At 40.9% G+C, this 19627-nt stretch overlaps 1 protein-coding gene across 1 annotated transcript; it reads right to left on the reverse strand.

Annotated features, from left to right (window-relative positions):
• Positions 1 to 3177: 3177 nt before the first annotated feature.
• LOC311238599 (sterile alpha motif domain-containing protein 9-like) lies at positions 3178 to 18597 on the reverse strand. The gene is made up of 4 exons (XM_084326721.1): positions 18472 to 18597; positions 11541 to 11607; positions 9588 to 9657; positions 3178 to 9357 (listed from the first exon to the last, which is right to left on the reverse strand). The coding sequence occupies exons 3-4, from the start codon at positions 9609 to 9611 to the stop codon at positions 4849 to 4851; spliced, it is 4533 nt and encodes a 1510-aa protein (XP_084182847.1). The 5' UTR covers positions 9612 to 9657; positions 11541 to 11607; positions 18472 to 18597; the 3' UTR covers positions 3178 to 4848.
• Between the last annotated feature and the right edge of the window lie 1030 nt (positions 18598 to 19627).

A 19627-nucleotide genomic window follows, 5' to 3' on the forward strand; every position in this document is an offset into this window, starting at 1 on the left:
ATTAAAATACAAATATTTAAAGGGATAGGTTATAATATATTCTATTATGCTAAAAAGTCCCACAGCTGCAGAAGATCAAACTATTCAAGAATTACCACAACACTATAAGTAGGGGTGGGGGAAAGAGTGAGATAATGTCATTTTTGACTTTCTTCCACAGCCACATCCGTGTTAGAGAGTTTTATTTTTATTTTTTGTATTTTTATTTTTTTCTTTATCTCTTTTTATCTAAACAATTGTGCATAATGCAGATGGGTCGGATTGATACTGTTGTTGTTTTTCTTTCCCAGCAACATCTATGCTATGTGTTTGTATGTTTTGCAGATGTGTTTGTCAACAACCTCGGTGTGGGGGGGATGGGGTGGGAATGAGGGAGGGGAAAGGGAAAAAAAGGAAAAAAGATGGAAAATGTACAATGTTTACAATTGAAATGTTCAATAATTTTTTTCCTGTAATAAAGAAATAAAAAAAAAAGTCCCATTGCATTTTTTTATGACTTTAAGGATTTGTAAGGAACTCTTGAGATACTTTCATATAGGTTTCACTTTCATATACTGTACTTTGATTTGTGTATATAACATTTTCCAAAAATAATGTTATTAACCAGAAAATCATCTTTGCTATTGTCCATAACAAATCCATAGACAATGTCCTTTTGAGAAAGGTTTGTGTATGTTATTCTCATGTCTCCAGCTAGCATCCAAGAACATGCACTCCGGTGTAAACAGTGTAGGATCGCCCCCTACTGGACTGTTCTTTTAGCAACAGGTAACAAGTGTATTACTCCACAACAGCACCAAACAAGGAACAGGAATGCAGTACTCTTACCATGCGAGTATCATCAATATCATGTACAGGCCAGTATCTGTAGGTTAAGTATTACTATTAAATTAACACATTCCAATAGATGGCCCTTCTCTTCTCCTTCAGTTAGGGCAAAACTCTAAATACTTGGGGTGCCATTGCAGACAAGAGAGCATGTTGTCTCTTGGATAGTTACTGTAGTACTAGGGTGTCAGGCAGACATGATCAGCCATTGGGAATCTAAGCAAATATTTGAGGCTGCAGTGCAGATCTAACTGATGCAGTTGTGTTTCTTTTTGCAGTCTCCTGTCCTCGCCGTCATCAATGAAGTGCCTGCTCCTCCCCTATTATTATTATTATTATTATTATTATTATTATTATTATTATTATTATTATTATTATAAGTCAAACCACCTTTACTTTGTGCTGGACCAATCAGTGTTGTTTATGTTTATTTAGGATCCCCATTAGCTTTTGCACTTGACAAAAGCTATTCTTCCTGGGGTCCGGCACTTACAACAATATCCAATACATTACATCATTATCAACATCAATTACATCATCATCAACAATCTCATCCTCAGTTAAGGATGATATTGTACAAGATACTTAGTATAAAGTATTAAAATAAAATTGTTGTAGTGCATGTCCGAGTCACCAAAGAAGAGCCCGAGTGGAGTCCCCATTACCCGAGTCCGAGTCCAAGTCATCAAGGTTGAGTCCACTCCACTCTGGCAGTCAAAGAGCTGACGTACAAATAATAAAAAGGTCTACATTAAACATAAATGACTGTAAGCATGTGTTCTCTGATGGAATCACTTTGTGGTCCATCAATATCTTATACCAAATGATTAGGGCCTATTAGAAGACATTTTTATTTGTATCAATTAACAAGTCCGAGTCATCGTCTGCATTGCCCGTCAATGTGCGGCTCTTCCATCCATAAAAAAAAACGTTATGTCACTTATTCCATAAGGACGTAGATTAAACATTAAAAAAAAATTAATGGTCCATTTGCATGTTCTTAGTATCTGAATCTAGGGACATATATGGATCAGTGTCAGAAATAGTGTGTCTGTTACTAGGCTTGAGTAAATTGTAATGAACCAAAGGAGAATATAAATTCTATTAAAAAAAAAAAAAAAAAAAATTTACTGAATAACACCATGCTAAAATTTACCAGACCTGAAAAATCTAAGCAAATGAATAAAGGGAAGATGATTAAACAGAAGGTTTTGTAGATACAGTATTGAATTCTGCATCTTTTTTATAATGTAAATTTCTCCACCATTTTTCATCGTATTGCAACACCGTTTTTTGCAAGACGTTCACAGAAAGGTAGAGAAACTAACTGCGTTCTGTTTTATGGCAATAATGTTCAGGTTTGTGGGAGATAATCCCAAAAAATAAGAGAAATAAAAAAGTAAATCCAGAAGTCAGATGATTGACAGGGGCTGGTGTGAGCTGGGTAGGGTAGTTGAAAGCCCTGAATCTCTTCCTTCAAAAGACTACACTCACTTTTGGCTGTGCCACTTCCTCCTGTCAATATGCGCCGGTTTCCGACTCAATGCCATGAGATTTCTATAATCTTATATTTCACTAATAACAGTTAAAATAATTGGTAAACAAACGTAATGCTGAAAATATACACTTTTACTGTATATCTCGGGCTTAAGAGGTAACCCTGTGAGGCCCAAATTAAAAAGACATTAGCAACTTCAGAGGGTGGGACATATAAACACATTTACTATCAAATAGCATTGTGAGGCTGAACAACAGGACCAATTGACTATACATGTGCTTAACATTTTTTAAATAAACATTATTTTTTTTTTAAATGGCTAAAAGTGATTTTGTAATTTTGCAACGTGGGTCTCACAGGGTACTTTTAACCCTGTGAGGCCCAAATAAAAAAGACATTAGCAACTTCAGAGGGTGAGACCTATAAACACATGAAGGGTGCCGTGACTGAAAAAAAAGGTTGAGAAGTGCTGGTATATGGTGTGGCTCTTTGTGGTACCACAGTAATTTTTGTGGCTCTTAGTCTCTGACTGGTTGGCCACCCCTGTACTATAGATATGGTGTGCATATCTTTTAATTCTAGCAATGCTAGAATATAAAAATGAATTTGGGTGCAAGAGCTCACACAAACATTTTATAGCCCCACATTTTATATCCCAGTGACATCACCGATTGGAGGGTTCTCTCTAGCTCTAGGAGAACATGTTCACAAATACTGACTGAACTGTCCTGGGGCACAGGAAGAACATATGTGAATTCTACATTCATCATCAACATCAAACATCTACATTCATATTTATAATAATGAATGCTGCAGTCTTCTTTAGTCAAAAGTAACATTTAATTGAAAACTGTTTAGGTACAACATTTTCATTCATAGAAAAAACAGAAATACATAGAAACATAGAAAATACATCATCAGGGTGGCGCACCACGTGCAACACCGCCGTCCCGGGTTCCACTCCCGGACCCGGCGACCTTTGCTGAATGTCTTCCCCCTCTATCCTCCCATACTTCCTCTCTCTCTACCGGACTGCCCGGTAAAAACCAATAAAATATCTACCAAAAACATAATAAAAAAAATAGAAATATTAAAAAGAAATACATCATCAAAATTGGTCGGTATTAAGTAACTTTGCAAATATCAGTGCATTCAGCAATATAGTATGATAAGGAAATGATAGAATTCAATGTTATTCAGGTGTTTGGTACATCATCAAAATTGGTCGGCATTAAGTAACATTGCAAATATCAGTGCATTCAGCAATATATGATAAGGAAATTATAGAATTCAATATTATTGAGGTGTTTGCCATTTGGTACATCATCAATATTGGTCGGCATTAACACTTTGAGTGCCAGCCATGCGGAGCGCTAAAGGGCTCCGTATGCCAGCGTCCACTTCAATGATAGAGCTCTCATATTTGCAAACGCATAAACTATGTCTTAAATTATGTGTCTAATCTGGCCGTCGCTTATCAATGACGTGTTTGCAGTCAACATTGTCGAAACGGATTGTTTTTTTAATCGGTTCATTTCCGTTTTATACCATTTTGAAAAACGCTCGTTTTTTTTAAGTTTCAGGAAAATATAAAGATTCTGTGATAATCGCCCTTTACTGGAATATTCTGGAATACACAAAAAAATGTAATTTTTCTGCCTAATTATGAATAGTTTTCAAATAAACGCTAGATTATCGATAGTATATGTGTACTTATGCACGCTATAGAAGCAAGCTGAATAATAAAAAAAAAAAAAAGCTAGATTTATCGTCGCTGGTACTCAACGGTCGGCATGAACTAACGATAAATCTCGTCGCTGGCACTCAAAGTGTTAAGTAACTTTGCAAACATCAGTACATTCAGCAACATATGATGAGGGGAACAATATGCAAAAGCAACAGTGGTATCCCAATATCATCATCATCATCATTTAATACAATATAAACATAGAAACTCAAGTTTCAACATACTCTAAACTTCAAATACATCCTGCTTTATTTACATAAATGTGTTGTAGTTTGGTACAACATCAATATTGGTCACCTGCACAATGCACCTTTGCAAACATCAGTGCATTCAACAATAATATTAAAACAAGGCAATGGTATCACTCAAACACAAAGGTGTTATCACAAATCAAACATATAATTTAGATCACAATTTGTAGGCCAGAGCAACTGCAGAACCACAGTACTTAAATTAGAATGGTATTTTGACACAATTTCAAAATGTAATTTAATTGTGCAGCCCTATATAGAAACAGTAACATTTAAACATACTCAAAACGTAATACACCCTGCTTTATTTACATAAGACAATAAGAAAAGAGAGAGAACCTTAAAGGTTATCCATAAGTTAAACCTATCCTTAAGACACAATATTTTCCTTGGCAGGAGAGCAACTCATGAGGCCTATTATAAAACCGATAAAAGCCAGATGTAAGTAATTGATTAATTTCCGCTCTTACTTTTTTCTTTTGATTTGCTGGGGTTTAAGTATGCATAGATACTGCTCCTATGGTTCAGTGAATGTCAATAGCCAGTGGGCCTTTCATTGAAAAGCCAACAAAGAACGATACTGTTGACCCACATGCTCGTCCACTAAGCTGGCTTCTAAACATCGGATGGACTTCTATCTTTATGTCTCTGTTAATGGTTCCCGCCAGGATGAAGTTGCCGCACACCTCGCCTGTCACCATGCAAAGGAGCTGCTCTATCTTCCTCTCTTTCCATATTTTGCCATTTTCCCACATTGAGGCGATATCTTCCTGCCCGGTTCGGCCCCCGACACATCCCTCTATTTCACCAAGGGGTTTCAGCCGTCCGTAACCCTGCTGCTTCCCCAGGAAGAAGTGAACGACAGGCCTCTTGCCATTGTACACCGACTGCATCTCACTGCGAAATGAGGTCTTCATCTGTGACATATATCTCCCCACTCTCATAGATTCCCTAGGTTGCGCCTGTGAACTCTGCTGTGGCCACAACAGTGCGACTGCAATGAAGTGCACCGCTAGAGTGTCATCTGAGGGGATTTGCCCCTGGAGGACTTGGCAAAGCATACCGACAAGTGGCTGGTAGGGTATGAGGTGTTCTGAAGGTTTGATACAACTCAGTGCCACATTGGCATAGATACAGTTGACCCTCTCCTTTACACTCTGATCTTTGGAATTCCTCAGAATGAAGTGATAGTGCTGGACTATTGTCTCCATAAGTGGGCTACCACTTGAGAGGTGATTCAGAATCCCATAGTGAGTGTCAGCCTTGTGCATCTCCAAAAACTGCCTTGCTTGGTGAACCTCGAGCATGATCACCATGTTTTCGTTTTTTCGCAACTCTTTGGAATCCGTGCTGCAGAACAGGTCAACGTACACCTGAAAACACCTGAACAGCGCAGGTCGGGTTTTCACTTCTTGCCGGTCTTTCACTTTGAATCTGGGACCCAGGTTGACATAGAAACGGTCAAGGAAATCAAAGTGTGCCTTCATGTGATATCTGAGGCTGGACAGTAGTTCCTCAAACTGCTTGAGAACTTTGTAATAGGGTGAATGTGTGCGATATTTGGGATCATTCCTCTCAGCGTCCTCAACCTTTATTTGACCTGAAAGAATTCCACTTAATATGTCGTGACGGACATCGCCAGAGGAAAACACAGGAGTTTTCCTCAGTATTTCGATGATGATCACAGCTACCTGGATTTCTCCCAGACACCCTGCAGTGTTGAAAGGGCTGTTATCTCTCTTGTTTTGCAAACGTTGAGTTGACTCCTTCCTTGCCATCAGTTGTGTTTCCTTGAAGGCGGTACTTGCTGACTGGGCCATCTTGAGAAAGTCTCTCATCTTCTCATGATTAATAGGGGCATCCTTCTCCTTTGCGATTGCATTCTTCAGCTCGTGCTTGATGACTTGTGCTGCAGTGTCCATGATGTATGAGTTATTTCTGGAAAGATCCTTTGCTTTCTCTGCCCATTGTTTTGCCTCTTTGAAATCCTGTCTTCTCAGGTAATGATACCTGGCAAGCAGCTGAGAGATGAACGCATCTTTTTCAAACAGCTTAGCTGCATTGATCAGCACGTTTTGTTCCTCTCCTGGTGTCTCCTTTGCAATATGCTGAATAAGGGGGGAGAACTGAGAATCCTGCCCCTTGACTGAAAAGTTTCTCTTCAAGAGCATGTTGCGAACATCCTGGGCTAGTTTGTTTTTCCCTTGTATGCACTCATAGAGCTTGTCGGTGGTGAGCAGTAGATCGAGAATTTTAACTTTTGTCACACCGTGTGTGGCGAGTTCCTTCAAACATTGTTCGGCCATACTCGGATGGATCATTCTCACAGCTTTGAATACCACCTGAGCCTCAACTGAGCAGCTGGTAATTAGTGTGGAAAGCTTTCCAAATCCGTCTTCAACTCTGCTAGATCCACAATATGGCTTTGGTTGAAGACCAAGGAACTCCTCACAGAGAGGGACAGAGAGTGAGGTTCGCCTGCCATATACATTCAACAGAACCAGAATGGCAAAGAGATGTGCAGATTTCTGATCGATGTTGAATCCCTTTAGGGTGTTGTGGGCCACCCCCTGAATGTATTCTGGCATGAAGTTCTTCTTCATGATCATGAAACCATAGAATGTTTCAGCATTCTTGTAGGTTTTCTCGACGTCCGATTGCGCAAACTGCCTCTGCTCCATTTCCGAGAGACTATTGCCTATGAACACAGTCTCTTTAGTTGATTCTGTCTGTTGCCACTCTGACTCCGCCCTCATGCAATTGAGTAGGATTACCTGGGGCGACCCTGAGCTAATGTTTCTCTTCACGCACTCTTTGTCAATGAGTTGCTGCAGATCAAACACGTTGTCCATATCATCAAAGTCGTCCATCATCAGCAACATGGGGATCCGAGGGGAGTGCTCTTCGTGGTCACACGTCAGCAGCTTGACCACCTGGGTGGCTGCCTCAGCCAGGTCAACGTCGCTGTCTTTCAAAACTGCACAACGGAACTTGTGCCTCAGCGCCCACAGGATGTGCATGGCTAAAGTTGTTCCACCACACCCAGCGATATGCATTAGGTTGAAGGACACGCATGCTTTTCTCAACGACATCAAATCTGGTATGACTGTGTCCATGATGAAGTCAAACTTGTCCCGTTTAATGAACGGCATGGATCCTGGCTGCTCGGAGAAGTAGAAGTTCCACCATGACACTTTTCCTCCTTTGTAGAAGTTCTCCTCGATGAGTGCTTTGTCCTCGTTCCCCCCCTCACACTGGTTTACACAAAGGATGTCTAAAGTATGCAAGCTGCCCTCTGCTTTCTTTTCCAACAGCACTTTGCCACCTCCGACACCAGGTAGGAAACGACTGGCTCTGCGGTTTTTTGACAGAAGACTGAGGATGGTGCCATTGACTTCTGCAAAACTGAGCTTGTAGATGCATCTTCCAGAAATGTTGATTCCATAGCGAGCCTCAAGCAGGTCCTTCCAGGAAGTGGATACTCTTTCGCTTTCACAGACGCAAAGGATTTGCTCTGTGCCATTGAGCGCCTGCATGAATGTATTGAAAGCCTCCAGGAGGGGGTCCATCTTCTCATTCACCGTAGACAAAAGTAAAAAGATGATGAGAAATCTCTTAGGCGGTAGGACCTCCTTCCGACACAAGAATGAAATGACATCTCGAACAGATGCTCCCTTGTCTATTGACCAGTGCTCTACGTCTGAGGGTTCCTCTCCATTGATGCCCCCATTGCAGAAGACCCAGCTTGTGTTTCTGGTCAATTTCAGCTTTTTTGCAATGTCTTCAATGGCCTCTGTGATTTTATACTCTGCTGGTAAGTGTTTGGTCATTGTACACTGCTCTTCAAAGTGTCTCTGCAATCCATTTTTTCCAGATTCCGGGTCAAAGTCCAGAACAGCTGTCGGATTCAGTTCACGAAGAAACGCAAGTGATTCCAATTGGACTGGATGCGATTTGTTGGTTACAATGACATATCGCTCAAAATAAGATTTGTCTAATGACTGAGATCCACCGGTAATCATTTCACTCAATCTTGAGCCTTGGGAGCTACTTCTGACCACGCCGAGGTGCTTCTGTTCCGCTTGTTCTCGTAGTTGTAATAGTTGTGTCAACTTGTCAACAAATCTTTCAAATTCATTGGGTTTTGCGTGGATGGTTGGCACAAGATCCCTGCTGCTACTGCCATCACGGACAAAGAATTGTTTACACTCTTTTGTTTCGTCTCCGTCTTTGTCTTTACCTTTGGTCTTTTTCTTTGTTTTCCTTGTGAAAGTATGGTAGATGTTGTCTTTACAGATCGTAGAGTCGGGCACTATGTCCACTTCTATCACATACTTTTCTGATGATGTCATATCCGAATTGAGAACCTCGACAAATCGAGGAGGCTTGATGCACATTTTAGCTGCCTGGATGTGTTTATATTCAAAAAGATCCTCAATGGCGTGTTTTAGTGTATTTTCATATGCCTCTTTGTCCTTGACATCCACTCCCAGAACTTGACCATGTGTGAACTCTGGCTTGTCACCTATTCCAAAATGTATGGTGCCATTGGTTCTGCTATTCATGCAGGCTGCTGCAAATCTAATGACCTCATCTTTGAACTTAATCATTTTGTTTTCATCATTCACATGGATGTAAGCTTTATACTCGTGACAGGGTTCGATATAGTCTGAGGCACCTGATTCTGCAATGTCGAGAATGCTGTTTGCCTTGTATCTACATGCATCATGGTGTCTATGAAACGGATAGGGCTTGCATGGTCTTCCGGGCTGATTTATGGGGCTTGGCAGCTGCTCTTTCTTACTGTTCAACAACTCATCTCTGGCATGAATGATCAGGTCCGAAGGGCCAAACTGTATACCCAATAGTGTCAACTTTGAATAATCGAAGAGTAAAAGATTAGCACCTTTAATATTTTGCTGAAACAAGATATGTGCAACGTCAGGATCCACATCGACCTCCTTCAGAACCCATTGTCTGACTTGATGTTTACTCCAATCCTTGATATCAGCTGATAAGTCATCTTCTTCATTCTAAAATGAAAGGCAACATCTTATTTATAAATAACGTACTTTATTTCTCCAAATTAGTAGTTGATAATATGCCAAATAGAAAAGGTAATTCACATGCTTAAAAAAGGCAATTCACGTCAGTTTCTTGGTGTTGTTATAGGATCTAAAATGTACTATCAAAATTGAAAAAATATTTTTTAACGGAGTGCATGCTAAAAAAACGTGTTTGTTTATTTCAACTATAATTTTACCTCAATTTTGCATTGGTCCGCCATGATAATGTCTGTCCACTTTTGTCACTTCTTTTAATCTTCGTTAAAGCTGAAAAAGTTCAAAATATTTAAAATGAGAAGACATCATATGTTAATCAACAGGAAGAGTAGAGAGATTGACTTTTGGACCTTTCCAACTTTTCTTGCATGCATATCACCATTCCCATGCTGAAGTATGTCTAATAAGTTAATACAGCAATATGTGGGTTGATTTCTGCCCCCAGATTCTGGGCAGCATGTAAAGGGTTAAATGCTCTTGGGCCAGGCAAACTACAATTTCTTTAGGACAAGGAGGACATCTACTCTTCTCCTAAGTGGACTTGGACCTGGTGCACTGCAGGTTGTATGATTCCTTGCACAGCTGATAGTGTGGCTTCTAGGGCTGCACGATATGGTCAAAACAAATAACTGTGATTATTATCTATTTGCATTTTATTTTTATTAATTTTTCATTTCCCCAATTTAGTTGTTATGCCAATTCTTCCCTGGCTGTTGTACTGCACTACTGTCGGTCTAGGGAGGGTGTAGACTACCCTACTGTCGGTCTGGGGAGGGTGTAGACTACCCTACTGTCGGTCTACGGAGGGTGTAGACTACCCTACTGTTGGTCTGGGGAGGGTGTAGACTACCCTACTGCCGGTCTAGGGAGGGTATAGACTACCCTACTGTCAGTCTGGGGAGGGTGTAGACCAGCGGTTCTCAAACTATGGGTCGCGTAAAATGTGCCTCGTTTTATAAACGTGTATTGATAACAGTGCTGTAATTACATTTTCTAATAAATATGCATGATCAAGTTCAACAACGTGTGCTTTTATTTTGATATTCCTTAATTCCATGTTGAAATTACAATTTTCATTCAATCAATCAATCTGCGCAGTGATTGATTGAATGAAAATGTTATTAACAGATTGCAGAACGGCTCAATACACAATACGGCTCAATACACACAATTGTTAAGGGGATGCAGACCAGAGAAAGACTTTCGTCTTGTTTACATCAGGGTCCCCCATTTTCAATTCATAATGAATTGTAAGTAAGGGTGCAACTAGCACCGTGCAATCCATTCTTTGTGGATCTAGCCCTAAGTGTGGGGTTGCAAAAAAAATCCTAAATAAAATGGGGTTGTGGTATAAAAAAGTTTGAGAACCCCTGGTGTAGACTAACAGATGCCTCCTGCAATACATGCAGAATCGCCAGCCGCTTCTTTTCACCCGACAGAGAGGAGCATAATGCACGCAGAGGTTTGCGCTATCTCTCCCAGATGCCCTCCCTGCTGAACAGGCTCACAACCGACCAGTAGGAGTCGCTATTGCAACAACCACCCTCACCGGCTTCCCACCTGCAAACTCTGACAATTGTGTTCGTAGGGACGACTGACCAAGCCGGAGGTACGGGCTGACACCGGGATTTGAACCCTGTGTCTCTGCGGTGGTAAGCAAGTGCTTAGACCTCTACAATACCCAGACGCCCACTCAATTATTTTGATACATATTGCGATATATGTTCATATTAAGTTAACATCTCATATTTACTTCTAATACGGGTGAACGCACACATTAAGTGGCCTCCCAAGATGGATCATAAGAAGGAGTATTTCAGTATAGTGATTATAATCACAGTATAATAATCACTTAATTCTAACAATTGATAGTTCTGGTGCGCGGTGTTGGGGAGCGGGAGCAGCTCATTTGCATTTAAAGGTCCAGACACAGAAACAGCCTGTCAACAGGACTGAAACAGAGGAGTAGAGGCATGCTATAATGCATAATCTGAGTGGTATTTTCAGCAAAAACCTTCAAAAACATGTTTTGGGGACCTCAGAGACTTATATTAACTTGTTGAAAGGAGTATAAAATACTACCTTTAAAGGGGCATTATGTCTTCTAAATTGAGTACAACCTAAAAACAGTTTACTTTAACTGTATCTCTTACCTCCATTTTGCATTGGCCCACCATGACACATGTCCACTCTTTTCATCTATTTAAATCTTCAGTAGAGCTGAAAAGTTTAAAATATTCAAAATTAGAATTGGAAAATCATTATGTAAGAAAAACATACCTGTCTGTTTTATGAGATGACGGAGTAAGCAATAGGTAGCCATGCTCAACATTTAAAACTCAGAGGACAAAATGGAGAAGGTATGCGGCAAATATCTTTAGAATTAATCAGTTCCCCCAGCCACATTTGTGTATTCACATTTCTTTGGGGAATTAACTGATAGAAAATGTATCGAAAATTTATCAAAAATGAATCGAATCGAATCGTGGTCAAATGAAGAGATTTCATGATGCATTGAATCGTCGCCTGAAGAATCGTAATCGAATCGTTGTAAGGTTGAATCGTTACACCCCTAGTGTGTGTGTGTGTGTGTGTGTGTGTGTGTGTTGTAGGGCTGTCCCCGACTAAGTATTTGGATGGTCGACTATGATTGGCCAAAATGTGCCGTTAGTCGAAAAAAAAATAATAATAAAAAAAAAATAATGTTTATCATTCCATTTGGGCTGTGGGGGGTGCTTAATGTCTGAAGGAGTCGACTGAAGGCTTCTTGTCCTCTGCAAAAACATGCAATTGGTCCACTGATGGATACATCTTGATATTTATATTAACCATATTGATCAAATTGTTTACACTGCCTGTGTTGTTTTTTTACTACCTGTACACTGTGTTGTTTTACTACCTGTACCCCCCCCCCCTCCCCCCCATGCTGCTATGATGCCTGAATTTCCCCAAGGGGATCAATAAAGGAATATCTTATCTTATCTTATCTTATCTTATTTTTCTAGTCTAGTGTGTTCATTAGATGGGTGAAATCCTCTTTCAGTGCCTCTGTGCCTGTTTTCGTAGGCAGTTCGCTTCTGGTATGCGTGCCATTAGCGTTAGCCACGCTTCTAGGCCTCTTTTCTTTTGGAAAGAATGATAAAAAAATTAAAATAATATAATTTTTCATCAACTAAGAGGTTGGCTGGTCGACTACGGCTCCTTTCGACCGATTAGTAGACGAATCGACTAATAGGGGTCAGCCCTATAGTGTGTTGTGTGTGCGTGCACGCGCTGCGGTGGGCAGGAGCGCGCAACAAGATGGTATATAAATATGGTATATTAACACAGTCTAGTGTGCTCTGTGATCACAATATATTTGAATCTAATCTAATTTTGCACACGGCCCTCGCATTATAATGAGCTGAACAGGTGTGTATGTCTGTGTGGTAACGTGAACGCGATATCTGCCATGCGAGACTAGGCGAGCAGGTAGCCCCTTTCGTGACTGTGCGGCGGGGTTTGAAAGCTCGGCGTTGCTAATAAACATTTTAAATAATTTTTATAAACTGGTCAACACTGCATTATTTCCGGTGTTGGGTGCATGATGCGCATGCGCAGATGCGCTGTGATCACAGCGCAGGCGCACCAGGCAGCCAAATACGGAAATACAGCCGTTTTGAGCAGTGTTGACCAGTTTATAATTATTTTTTTAAATGTTTATTAGCAACGCCGAGCTTTCAAACCCTGCCGTGTGAAAATGTAGGAAATAGACGAGAAATGTAGGAAATAGACCACCGCAACACTTCCGGGATTCTGAAATCGGGGAGGAGATAGCGGGGGGAGCATATGAATGAATGTGGATGAGAGCCTTGATGTAAGTGGTTGCAGCTACGGCTGTGGGGGTGTTAGAGACATGATCGAATAGACTTTTATGCGCCTGAATCTCCTGAACACGGCGCGACCCATTCCTAATCAATCAGAACTAAATCGGCCGAGATCAAGTCCCTTTTTCAGCACCTACTCCCCATACGCATGAGCAGATTGTCAACGGAGTCTGAACGGCACGAGACTACGTGCAAATGAATGTGGAATGTTCCATCAGAGGGGGGGAGCTTGTGGTGGTAGTGTGAGTGGCTATAGACCACTGCACTTAAATATAAACATTAGTCTACCTGGAGACTCAATGAGGTAATTGTAGATGTCGCCATAAGACGCGTCTGGCCATTTAGTGGGATAATCTTTTCATTATCCTGTTCGGCTGAAGCACAGGATAATCCACCGAAGCTCCCCCCTCTGATGGATTAATTCCGTGTCGCCTCGAGCCGTTCGAGTAGGGTATATCTGCAGAACCGCAAGCCCAACGTATATATCCCGCCTCAAACCGAGTACAAGCCACGAAGCCCCGCCCAGGCGTTGGGCTTGCGGCTCTGCAGATATCCCCTATTGTGCCGTTCAGACTCCGTTGACAATCTGCGCATGCGTAGGTGCTGAAAAAGGGACTTGATCTCGGCCGATTTAGTTCTGATCGATTAGGAATGGGTCGCGCCGTGTTCAGGAGATTCAGGCGCATAAAAGTCCATTGCATCATGTCTCTAGCACCCCCACAGCCATAGCTGCAACCACTTACATCAAGGCTCTCATCCACATTCAATTAATTCGCGGAAGTGCAGTGGTCTATTCAAATTTGAAGTGTCCGCCTTTTTAACTCCTCCCCCGGCTGCACTCGTCTACTCTCGTCTACTTTCGAGGCGAGCCGAAATCAATCTCGAACACGCCTAATGTCTGACTGACTCCAGTGCGCGCAAGGATTGTGGGAAATGTAGTAAACTGGCACGAGAAATGTAGGAAATTGGTACGCGGTGGTACGCTCGCTCGACTATGAAACTTCAAACGACTTCGGACAAGCCGCGCAGAGACCTGTCCGCTCACAGTACCGACTCTGTGGGAGCCTTTACAAGAGTAATATATCCTATAATAGCAGGGCTTTCCCTAAACAATCAATGGTACCGTATATGGCTGGGCAGTGTCACTCACTATGACAGCGTAAGGCTCCAGTCAGAGTGAATACTTTACCCAAGGCAGTTATCCTTCCGCGTTCGGTTTGCGCGCCCTGATTGGCCTCTCTAACTATCACTCAACTTCCTCCCATTTCCTCAGCGCCCAATCGCGTTAGCCCTACTACTCGCTCAATATCACTTCAGTTCCACAGCCCCATTTCCTCGTATTGTTGCTCCGCCATAACTAAAACTAACTATCACTCAACTTCCTCCCATTTCCTCGTATTGTTGCTCCTCCGTCGTGCATCATATACTAAAACTAACTATCACTCAACTTAACTGGAATATGTTGTTTCTTTACACATATGTTGGATTATGTAATTGGTTTGTCATGACAAACCAATACAAAATTGCTAATTTTACTATCACTCCGTATTGTTTTCGCCTCTCTATTAACGTAACACGCTATTCATATCGACATCACATCAATATAAATAACGTATTGTTCTCATCTCTCACATCAATATAAATAACGTATTGTTTTCATCTCTCTATTAACCCTTTAATCGCTGTTGACGCTGAAACACGTCATTCCCCGCCATGCTTATTCTGCCGATGACGCTGTACAGCGTCTTTGATATCAATATTTCAAAAATCTGTGATCGAAATCATATTTCTCCCCCGCAGACTTTATATGTACTGGTGAGCCCCTGTCGACTCTCTAACGGTTCAAGAGCGCCATCTGGTGGCCGATCGGCAGATCGCCCAGGGAAGAAACAGGGAAGTGGAAGTTGGTGCTCATTTCAATTTGGTCCGATCACTCGCTATAGGTCCCGGGACTCGAGCTCGACACAATGGATATCGATCCGTTGCCAATAACTTGATAAACAACATGATTTGGACGTATACGATTATACAACCTGGAAATGGATCGGGTATTTCTATATCCCATAATAGAAAAAATTCTGTTCTTGAAGACTCACGGTGTTCCATTACACATACCAGTTGAACACCACAGATACCACAAATTCTTCTATGAAAGAGAAACATCGAGAGGTTTTGTATCAGGTTTTTATTATCAATTACTAACGTCCTCGTATGAAACCCTCCAACTAGACTCTGTCTGGAGGAGGGATATACCAGACCTGGAAAGTGACTTTGATTGGCAAGAAGCATGGGCAAATGTCCGTCTTACATCAAGGAACCCGGACCATCAACAAATCAATCTTAACTATATTCACAGGACATACTTGACTCCTATAAGACTGAACAGAATGGGTCTTAAACAAGACTCAAAATGCTCCCAATGTACAAATGGAGACGAAGGGACATTTATGCACATGTATTGGGACTGCCCACCAGTTAAGGCATTCTGGAAAGATGTGACCCATCAATTATCAAAACTCGTATCTTGGAATATACCAGTACACCCCTCTGTATTACTATTGAATGATGTTTTTGAGTTTGCAGTAAATCCACAGCTAAAGAGATTGGTTTTATCGCCGGAAGGTTTGGTTTCTTACATATCTCGATGTGATTTATCAAGAAATATCTACAGCAAGAATTCTGGGTCTCAACGAATCCAAAATGTCAATGTGGTTAGAAGTGGTGGAGAGAATAAAAGCTAGCTTATAATGGTAGTGTCTGGTTAGGAGTGAGGGATAATGGAGGTACTATCCAAGGAGGGGTCCGGGAGGGGGGGGTTCGAGCTGGAGCATATGTGTGTAGGGTTTTAGAAAATAGGTATTAGGGGTATATCCTGTATAAGGCATTGGTAGAATTGGTAATTTCGTTGGATATATACTGTATACGGTAAAATATTATTATAGACTTTTTTGTTTGTTTTCTGTTTCTGTACTTGCATGTCATTTTAGCCACCTTGATTGTTAGTTTCATTATGCATTGTGTGTTGAGTACTGACTTTTAATAATTTTGTTTTGCAATAATAATAAAAAAAAAAAAAAAAAAAATCTGTTCCACGCTCATCTCCCAACGGCGAGAGGAAGCTACGGTGAGTTTCAGCGTTATTTTGTAATTTCTTCTATACTAACTGCTCCAATGATCATATCACCCACACTAGATGAATGATATAACGTTGCCCACGGAATTATAAACGACCCCCCGCCCATCCGGTCAACATCAGATCATACGTAGTAACTTCTAGAACCACGTCCAGTTGAAATTTTTTATCTCGCGCCGATTGCTATCAAACTGTATACAATCATCAATATAATGCATTTGGAGCTATAAATCACGTTCATGGAGAAAGCTGCAGAAAACGATAAAAACATACTTATACTTTAGACCGTATTTTAGTATGAATATGTGAATGAAAAAGTATAACGTTGCTACACCCTGAACAATAGATATAGGACTTTGAATGGGCCATGGTAATGTCAATTTAGCAATACAATTTAAAAAGTTATAGCCCTGCAAAGAAGGGGAACTTCTCCATGTTAAATAGGGCTGGCGAGGGATGGTAAATTATTCATTTAACCCCGGCGATCAAAGGGTTAACGTAACGCGCTATTCATATCAATCGACATCACATCAACCCAGCCTCCTCCAATGTACAGTTTCTACGTCAAATCTATTCATATCAATCGACATCACATCAACCCAGCCTCCTCCAATGTACAGTTTCTACGTCAAATGTATATACACTCTTTTTCTGGACACTTTTTGTATCACAAACAGTACTGTATTTGCAAATCTGGTATGTCATAAATGTATAGATGTAGCAGTACTGTCTATCTGTATGTTGTGTGTGTTATGATGAATTGAAAATGGGGGACCCTGATGTAAACAAGACTAAAGTCTTTCTCTGGTCTGCATCCCCTTAACAATTGTATGTATTGAGCTGTACTGTACCCATTCTGCAATCTGTTAATAAACTTTTCAATCAATCAATCAATCAATCAATCAATCAATCAATATAAATAACGTATTGTTTTCATCTCTATATTAACGTTAGGCTGTAAAAATCTGTTCTATAGGCTATATTTAGTCTAGTTTATTAGCCATAAAGCATTTTAAAATACTTTGATTAGTCTACATCAATAGCACATTGTCAAGGTTGACAGAATAAAGTCTATATGGCGCTTGAGTGATAGTAAAATTCACGATTTTTTATTGGTTTGTCATGACAAACCAATTACATAATCCAACATGTGTAAAGAAACAACATATTCCAGTTAACGGTATATTTTTTTAATGATTCGTTAGGCGAAATCAATACTTCCATTTGTATAAATTGGATAGTATTCCTCGTGCAGCGATAGTAGGGCTAACGCGATTGGGCGCTGAGGGGCCAATCAGGGCGTGCAAACCGAACGCGGAAGGACAACTGCCTTGGGTAAAGTATTCACGCCTCCGGTCAATGGTACTATCTACCCGAACTGCGCAGTTCAACTACACACCCTCAAGACCCAGACGCTCTACCTTGGCCGCCTCTCAGACCCACCCTCCCGAGCTCTGGGAGGGCGTAGAGAAGAGAAGCCGCCTATTCTCGGTCCTCACTCGAGATGCTTCCAGCTGCAGAACCCATACTATTGCCTCACTCCACAATGGTGGAACAAACTTCCCACCAGTTAGGACAGGCGAAACCCGACCAATCTCTTTCGCCGTCGACTAAAACACACTTCTTCAATCAATATCTGCATTTTATAGCCCATTATTGTGTTTTTCTCCACACCTACCAAATATGCTACAAATGACAATTGCAACTACTTATTTCAAATGCATGTGATCATGGAACTAAAACTACCCAAGTATGACTATGACATGAGTCATCACTTCATCAGGTTTCATTTGGGCTATTTATCACCAATTTAAATGTGCCCGTTTCCTCCTTGGCAATGAACTTCCAGGGATTAATACAGTTGGTTCATACATTTGGTCTATAAAGCTACAAGAGACATTGACAATAGACTAATAATGTCACTGCAAGACATTTTCCGGATCAGCAGGTTTTTCCGGACCAGCCTATTATAATAATATGTACACTGTTCACTGTACAGTTCCAATGTACATACAATGGGAAATAAAACCTATTGTATTAAGAAAAATATACTGACGCATATTATATGATAATACACTGACTTACCCATCTTTGTTGTCAAGACTCTCAGCTATTATTTCACTTGGTTTCTCCGTGATTTGTGAGCAATGCAACTGCGAAGTAGGGTTTTATACCCAAAGACGTCCCTCCTCCTGTCCTGGTTTCTCAAGAAACGAAACTGTAGAGGAGGATGCCAGTATTATACCCTTACTTCCTCATTTCGTGTCTACAAAATGGTGCTGTGCAGTCCGATTATTTTTTATCGATACGTTCATTTGAATCACATCGAGGTTAAATGAATCAAACCTATAGAGTTTTTAGGGTTTTCGAGTTTTCCAAAGTATGGGTATTAATTATGATCTAGAATCAATCAGCTCGTCTGTTATAGTTTAAATAAGTCAAGTGTTCCTGCATGGTCACTGATCAGTACTCTGATCATGTAAACTATTTTGAGTCTTTATATAGTAATAATACGTAGGTTATTGATCAATGAATGTATTGATAAATTAATGGTGTACAAATTGAAATGATACACCAGTAGAACCGTAAGTCATTATTGTCCTTGCTGTGTCGCCTTAAAAAAATAGCATTGATGCGATGGCCATGGCGCCTGCAGGCGACAGAAGTTGCTGCGCGATCGTCGCTCGAAAAGCTCCTGCCGTGTGGGTTGTCTCTTAATTTTACACCTTCAAATTTGGTAAATGGCTGCGTTTATATAGCAGCTTTTATCCAAAGCGCTTTACAATTTGTTCCTCACAGTCACATTATACACATTCACTCACGTCACGCATTCACACACCGAACGATGGCAGTCTAGAGGCAACTATATGCAAGGTGCCAACCTGCTCACCGCCGGGAGCAGTTAGGGGTAAACTCAAGGACACTTCGACAAGCTGCCTGCTGGTAGGAGCGGGAAGCGAACCGGGAACCTCCGGATTACCAGACAACTGCTCTGTAGTCTGACTGTACCTCCTGAACCACTGTCGCCCCAGTGGCTTAAAAAACCCTTATGTTCTAAGACTTTTTAAGGGGAAAAACTACTGAATTCACCCCTGAATAACCCTTAAAAAAACTTACTTATTCATATTAAGGGGTAAAGTAAGTACATTATAAGGTGTCCAGTTAGCCATTAATTTGTCCTTACTTCACCCCTTATGTAGTGAAGCTCTTGGTGGTTAGGAAATGTAGTCAACAACACGGG

This window comes from Notolepis coatsorum, assembly GCF_963971535.1.
Source record: "Notolepis coatsorum genome assembly, chromosome: 12".
NCBI classification, from domain to species: Eukaryota; Metazoa; Chordata; class Actinopteri; order Aulopiformes; family Paralepididae; genus Notolepis; species Notolepis coatsorum.

Coding starts and splice junctions, on each gene's coding strand:
- LOC311238599 (XM_084326721.1), bottom strand. CDS start 9,611: ATGGCGGACCAATGCAAAATTGAG. Junction 9,358..9,587: donor CGGACCAATGCAAAATTGAG/GTAAAATTATAG, acceptor CTTTCATTTTAG/AATGAAGAAGATGACTTATC.